Below are 7,368 nucleotides of genomic sequence, written 5' to 3' on the forward strand. Positions count from 1 at the left end.
GCAACCGCTACCACAGGGCCGAGTCACTTTCATAAGGCACCATTAAGGTCAACAGTGCATTATTGGATAGAAAAGAAAGTACAAAAATCAAAATGAGTCCTCGAGTCGTAGAATGAAGGGGGGGGGGGGATTAGCAAGCAGTGGTGAAATCTCCAGCCGGATGAAAAACCAGAATGAAGGAAGTGGATGACATGAAAAGAAGAGGAAATCATTGAGGCTTTATGTACAATATTGTAACATTTAACCGTTCGCATTTTAGCTGCACTTTTATTGAAACTATTTGCAGTCCTGATTACAGTGGAAACAGGAAATGAATAAACCCTAGAACCATGCAACACCTGTCTATGATACTGAAGTTATAGTATAGTTGTGTTATACCTCTAAGCACACAGCTTATACAATTGGACTACAAATGAGCTTTGTAGCTTGTAAAAAAATAATAAACCAGGCTACATAACACATTGCACATTTAGTAGCTGCACCAAAAACACCAAAAAAAGCTCCCGTCATACAGTGACTGGGGGGCGTGGGGAAGGGGGGGGTTTGGTCCCTGGGTCACAGACCAGAAGGTGCCGCGTTAACCACAACCCCCCCTGCCCCCACTCACCCCACCCCACCGGTCATACCCAAGGCCTCAAAAGCTTGGGACCCACCAACCCACCCCCTCCCCTCCCCTCCCCTCCCACCCCCCCTACATCATCTGGGTGTCAGACAGACAGGCAGGCAGGAACTTCCTCCCTGTCTCATCCTCACACTGCCACTGGGGAACCACAAGTGGAATGTTTCCCCCAGAAACCCATTCAGTCCACAGCAACATTGGTACCAGCCCCGCACCATCCATCAATCCATCTCCTCTCCCAAAACTCCTCTCTTCTTCCCTCTTTCCAGGGGGGCCAGTCGGCCAATCACAGACATTCACAGTGCACACATGCTTACCTCAGACAGTTTTGTAAAGTACCAGTGTATCTGCTGTCCGGGAGATGTCCCCAAAACATCATGCACCATACATACATGTCATTCACTCTTTTTGTTTGTGTGTCTTTTATCGTTTTTTTTGTTTTTTTTTTTGTTTGTTTTTTTTTGTCTTTTTTGTAAGTCCTTCTCAATTAAAACAAATTCTTCCCCATCCATGATTTTGTCCTCTTGCTGCAACAGACAACCTTCAGAGCGCCTTTCTCCAAAGAGAGGTCCTGGAGGCACTGGGTTTCAGTATGGTGCAAAACGGCATGCTTTGGCTGGAACACACTCCCGCCACTCTGCTCTGGGACAGTTCAACCAAGAGACTGGTCGGGAGACGGCGTTTGTTTTTTTTTTGTTTTTTTTTCTTTTAAAAACTTTCCCCTTCACTGCGTTGCTTGGTTGGTGCTTGCCCTGCTCTAGATGTGCCTCTTCATGTGAAGAGCCAGATGGTCAGACCTGGAGAAACATCTGGGGTCGGGGGGGGGAGGGGGACAATAAGAATGCAAAAAATTGACTATTGATGAACGAGACATGTTGTAGTGAATGGAGGAAACAGGTTTTTGTAAGAAGCTTTGCGCTACAGGGATTTTAAATATCAATGCTTCAAAAAATGAGTGACTTGGCCACAAGAGCACATGCTCTGTTACAGGCTTTTTAAATCGTCAAGAGAAGTAATAACTGAAACGTCAAATTCCTGCCGGGAGGTGGCTTATTAACACCAATTATCTCCTCCAATGCGTCTTTAGTGTGGCCCAACTGATCCTGGATTTTGGAGGCCGATACCGACGCTGCTATTTGGAAAGTTCAAAAAATCTGATAATCATAGAATCGGCCGATGTTCATTTTCTTCAAACAACCCATAAGAGACATTTTTACGGCCACTGGGTGGGACGTTTGGCAACGGGAGCGGTCTGTGGTGGGAGGTTTGAATGTTGCCCCCGTTTCAGAACTTTAGCCTTTCTGTCCTTCAACTTTTGTCCTCTATCGGCTGACGCGCACACAGCTGCAGTACGCGAGTATCGGCGCTCAGATAGCTCTAGTTTTAAGGTACCCGAGTAAAACGTATCAGCGCTTTCAATCTCTGAAGACGTGCGTCGCTATCTGGAGGGACAGAGGCTTATCAGAAGCCCAGTGATGTTACTTGCAGATAGACGGCCGGGCTTACCTGTCACAGTGAGTGCATTTGAATGGCTTCGCCCCAGTGTGCTTCCTGAAGTGTCTGGTCAGCTCGTCGCTTCGTGCAAAACGCCACTCGCAGCCCTCCCATGAACACCTGTATGGTTTTTCACCTGCAGAGCAAACAGGGAGACAATCATTTTCAGCTCATATTAGGACACAAACACAGAAGAAATGCACCCCGGTTTCGGCTCAGGTCCTTGTCATTTGAGTGCATTCAAAGCAATGCCCCCCGGGGCCAGGCCAGGCGACACAGGTGCCGACAAGTCAGCCGAGACCCGGATTCCACTGAACCGGTTGGATCACTAGCTCTGTTTTTTCATGCTGCTCGAAAACATGCTAAGAATGCTAACAGCAATGCAGTGCAGCTGAATGTGCGCCATGTAAAAAAAAAAAGAAAAATAAAATAAGCCAATGAAAAATTAAGCCACAGGTGCAATTTCTGATCGAAAATAAGAAGCACTCAAATGAGCATTCAGAGGCCTCCCACTCAGTGCCCCTGGCTCCCCACCCATTCCCCCCTTTCCCATGGTGAAACTCAATCTGTTTGGAAGTCCTCTTTATCTCCCATGTGCAACCCCTCCTCCCATGACCCCCCCCCCTCGCTCGCTCACTCACTCAGTTAGTCACATTCCAGATAGATTAGGTCACAGTTTAGGGATCCAGCCATGCAGAGCTAATACTCACAGCGCTCCAGCTGAGAACATCATGCAATGTGGGCCTTTAATTACATTACACAATGGATGGACAGTGCCGTTACGATGGAGGGCTGAATTCGTAGCAACGCTTTCACGACTCTCTCGATAAAAACTGGAGATTTCGTAACTCTACAAATGAGCTGCTTTTGCTAGAAAACAGCAGAGAAGACTCAACCTTTCCCCTCAGTCCTCACTTTGCACAGGCCACACGTGGCCTGGGCTCTGATGCGTGTCCCAACTCACCCGTATGAGTGCGCTGGTGTGCTTTAAGGTGGGAGCTCTTCGTGTAAACCTTGCGACACCCGTTGAAGTGGCACCTGTGTACTCGCCTCCTGCCGTCTGGCGACGCGTCGCCGCAGATGAGTCCCGTCTTTTCCGAACTCTTTGCCACCCCGCCGCTCCTAATTTTGACCGGCAAGTGCAACTCGGCGTGCGTGGCAACCCAGCCCTTCGTCACGGCGGCGGGCTCCGAGGTGGCCTCTGGCGAGGACGGGGGAGTGCTAATGACGGAGGGGCTAAAAGGTCCGGAGCCAACCAGGACAGAGCCCAGAGGGTTGGAGGTAAAGCTGTGCGTGGGCGAGAGCTCCTCAGAACTGTCTGAAGCCTCGCTGCTGGCGTCTGAATTCACACTGTTGGTGTCCAAGATTTGGCTGTCCTGATTGTCCTCCTCCTGGGCCGGGGGCAGCTTTGGGTCGGCCTCGGCCTTGGCCTTATCCCCGCAGGCCAAGATCAGCTTGCTCCAGAGGTCCTCCTGGCCGTCGAACTTGAGGTCAGACGTGGAGACGTACGGCTCGCTCTGCAGGTAGCGCTCCAACTCCAGACACGTCTGGTGGAATGAGAACACAGCGAGAACAGATGAGCTACAGCACCCCTGACGAGAGGAGGTTCACTCACAGCAGCACGAGGCTTCTCTGTGGGGGAATCCTTTTAAATGATGCATGTGCACATTCCCCCAAATGCCTTATGCAGAGTAACGCTTACAGTGCGCTTATCTTTATTGTACATACATTGCATACAGTCATGGATTGGTCAGTTGAAAGAAAACGAATCATTTAGTCATTTTTAGGCCAATATGCCAAATAGTGGCTGGTCCCAGCTTCGGGGAACATGAGGATTTGATGTTTTGTTTGTATCACATTTTTTCTGCTTCTGTCATTTTTTTTTTAAATCACTTTGTGATGATTCACGGCCTTAAAATAATCATCAGATTACACCACGACGGCATTCTCCGGTACTTGTGGCTAAACTCAGCCTCACCTCAAAACATCATCACACGTACCAGACATCTCAGCTTCACGCTGTTTTTTTTTTTTTTTTTTTTCAGCCCCGCCCCCGCCAAAAAAAAAAAAGAAAAAAAAAAGGGACCTCAAACTCTCCTGCATCTGAGCGCAGCTGAACGCTGAACATGCATTGTCATTTCGGGACTCGGGTGACTCACGGAACATATTTAGAGTCCTTTTAAGGAAGCCACCCGACTTCCTCTACCAACACGAGCGACTTCGGCCGCTTTTCCTCATGCGATCGCATCCTCGCTGCGAGCCGGCCCCTCAAACCCCTGCCCGCCGCGGCTCCGGTTGACTCCCGGGTCGAAGTAAACGCTTCCTCCAGGGCGTCTTGCAGCGCGATATTTTTCTAGTCGTGCAAAAACGAGGAACCGGCCACGCTTGACATTTGACAGGGCCGGTGTCGCGGAGCCCATTCAAATCGTCCAAAGGATGATGCAGATGGGTGTTCTGCTTGTTTTTTGAGTACAACCAATGTTACGGAGCAGAAAACGGACGAGAAAGCCGTTCAAATCTTTACCCCGGGGTTAGAAAAGACAAGAAGCCGAGACGCCGCATTGCATTTAAAGTTCATAAAGTACATTCTCAAAAAGAGAGCCGCGACGGAGTGCGTCGTCTCATAGAAAGATTTCTAAACACCGCGGGGGCTGCAGGGGCCGTCCTCCGATTTCGAGCCGACTGCTTGCTGAGCTGAAACCCTACTTCTGAGGGGAAGCGTAGCGGGGCAGCGAGAGGCACCGGCCAGCACCCCCCCCCTCCCAATTCATCCGGGCGCAGCGGCGCCTCGACTCCAGCTGTCGGGCTGACACACCGATCCACGTCGGCCTGCCGAGACACCTCGCAACGGGACGCACGGGCGGGCTCCGTCTAAGTTGACAACTTCCCTAGCGCGCTAACTTCCGACTACGGCCAAAAAAAAAAGAAAGGGGAGCCCGAGACCCGCTCAGTTCCGCTTTGCCACACGGGCTCGAACAGTGACTGAAAACAGCTGATAGTAGACATAGTCACCTGCTGCCAGTACTCCTCCAGTGACGGCAGGGCGGAGAAATAGCCCGTGTCGTGAACTATCTGAAGTTCTTGAAAGATGCTGCACATGGGTAGAACATCCATTGTTTTCCCCGGAGCTTGTTTTTAAAAAAAAAAAAAAAAAGAAGAAGAAGAAGAAGAAAAAAGGAAAATTCAGATGCACTTGAATATTTTTCTCAGGTAGGAAAAGCCCCAGCGAAAGGACCGAGAGCGATCCCCTGCGATGACCAGGGAGAAGCGCTTGTTTTCAGCAGCGGCAGCAGCAGGAGACGAGCGTCCGTCCGTCCCGTCCGTCAGTTCCCCCCTTGCTTCTGCTCTCGCTCGCGTTCACGGTATTTGCAAACACTGCACCGGACTGGATGGGCAACAACTGCGCTCTCCAAACTTCCCTATTCAAACCTCGTCGCCCGGCCCCCCCCCCCTCACTCACCTCCCTCCTCCAACTTTGCTCGCCGGCAGGAATTACGCCTGCAGGGTGTCAGCCAATCGGAGGCGAGCAGCGTAAGGGATTGCAAATGATATCACAGCCGGCCAATCGCGGACGGCCTCTGACTTAATTCGGTTCCTTCTCCGCTTTAATTGGTGCGTTTAACTCCCAGTGGCTCGCCGCCGATTGGACGGTTATTTATAGGCATGTATATAACCGGCTGGCGTAGCGGGTCTCGCCGTAGTCCTCTCTCTCGGCTACGCGCTTGGCCACAGACAGCGCCTGTGAGCCGAAACGCTTTCCTCCGCTCGTCCCGTGCGGGGAGACACATTCCAGCCTCCCCGCGCGGTCCGCCTCTTGTCACAGGGCTGCGCTTGCAAAAGAGCCGCTCGGAGGGATGAGCTTCGCCAAAAGCCGCCGCCGCCGCCGCCGCGGTGCGTGTGTTGACACCGGCCGCTATAAGTGGCTCCTCAGTGAGTGCGCCGACTAATGGGACGGCAAAGGATACGCACACACACACACACACACACGGGTTCAGGGGAGACATGAGTCCTCACCTGGCCTCCGTAAACGAATGAATGTAGACCTCTGCGTTATCACCCACGAGTACAAGATCAGAGGTTTGACGAGAGCTTCACGCTGTTCAGTTTAAAAACTTTCCCCGCACCTCATTTGCATTTAAGAGCATGTAGCCGAATTAATATTGCAAAGAGGCTCCTCAAAGTGAAGGAGTTTGTTACAGCCCGGTTTAGTTTTCAGAATACATGGGGGGGGGGGGCACGTTGTAGACCCGAACCAGCATCTCACACACACGCTGTCCGTCTGGCAGCTGTTTCCCCGAGTCTGTTAAACACGGTGGTTCCCGACCTGTTTTGTTTGTCAAAAGAAAAAAAAGAAAAAAAAAAAGTGACGCCTGCCTGTGACCCCACATTAAGCAGCGCCACCAGAAGTGAGTTTTCCCTCTCACACCGTTGCGTTTGAGGGATTTTTTAACGGCCCCCTCTATTTTTCATTGCAAGAGACCACTCATTTCTGACGAGTTAACTAATAGTTAACACCGCAGTCTTACAGTATTTATATATTTGTAATTATTTGCTTTAATATGAGGAAACGACCTGACGTGATCATTTAGTCCCTCCCTTAGACACCCATGACTTCTACTTCTTCTGCAGCCTTACATGTAGAGATATTTAACGGATATTGCTCCGTCTCTGCAGCTGGGTCGGGCAGCTAAAATACACCTAAAATAATACGGTTTAGGTTTGTCATTATTGGGGCCTGAAGAGGCGATGGTGAAATGAAGAAAAAGAAAAAATCATAAAAATAGGGCAAAGCTTCAAATACACCAATTATTTTTGTAACAGAATTCAGATCTGGGAGTTGAAATGTCAGAGGGTAAAATGCAAATTAAAAGCAGAGCTCGCATTCTGATCTCCGCTCTAAGACATCTGTCGAGGTACAAACCGAAAACCTTACAGTGTATTTACATGATGACGTTGCCTGGTGACACCCAGCTCCAGTCCCTCCTGACCTCTGACTCTTCATTCCAGTAGCGTTCCGTCGCATGTTGGGCGACGGCGCTACGTCACCGACTTCTTCTCCTCACTTCCTCTTTGGAGAAGTGCTCGCGTGCCACAGCCGCATCTCTTCCTGCAGCTATTGCACAAGTTCACGGCAGCAAGTCGCACCGCGGCCTGATGAGATGAACAGCCTTTCGACACAGGAGCCGCATTGTCTCCGGAGCGGCGGTAATTTTCTGCTGCCGGGCCGAGTAGACAACTGGGTGTCCTTTGTGCCG

At 50.5% G+C, this 7,368-nt stretch overlaps 1 protein-coding gene across 1 annotated transcript; it reads right to left on the reverse strand.

Moving 5' to 3' along the window:
- Nucleotides 1–693: 693 nt before the first annotated feature.
- Nucleotides 694–5,511, reverse strand: klf6a (Kruppel-like factor 6a). The gene is made up of 4 exons (XM_040127601.1): nucleotides 5,126–5,511; nucleotides 3,078–3,660; nucleotides 2,126–2,249; nucleotides 694–1,428 (listed from the first exon to the last, which is right to left on the reverse strand). The coding sequence occupies exons 1-4, from the start codon at nucleotides 5,225–5,227 to the stop codon at nucleotides 1,377–1,379; spliced, it is 861 nt and encodes a 286-aa protein (XP_039983535.1). The 5' UTR covers nucleotides 5,228–5,511; the 3' UTR covers nucleotides 694–1,376.
- Nucleotides 5,512–7,368: the final 1,857 nt, after the last annotated feature.

This window comes from Xiphias gladius, chromosome 5 (genome assembly GCF_016859285.1).
Source record: "Xiphias gladius isolate SHS-SW01 ecotype Sanya breed wild chromosome 5, ASM1685928v1, whole genome shotgun sequence".
In the NCBI taxonomy this organism is placed as follows: Eukaryota; Metazoa; Chordata; class Actinopteri; order Istiophoriformes; family Xiphiidae; genus Xiphias; species Xiphias gladius.

Excerpts from the sequence above, each read along its gene's own strand:
- klf6a (XM_040127601.1), bottom strand. The coding sequence starts at position 5,227 with ATGGATGTTCTACCCATGTGCAGCATCTTTCAAGAACTTCAGATAGTT. Across the intron at positions 3,661-5,125 it reads TGGAGGAGTACTGGCAGCAG|ACGTGTCTGGAGTTGGAGCG; the intron begins GTGACTATGTCT and ends TCATTCCACCAG. Across the intron at positions 1,429-2,125 it reads AAATGCACTCACTGTGACAG|ATGTTTCTCCAGGTCTGACC; the intron begins GTAAGCCCGGCC and ends CCCCGACCCCAG.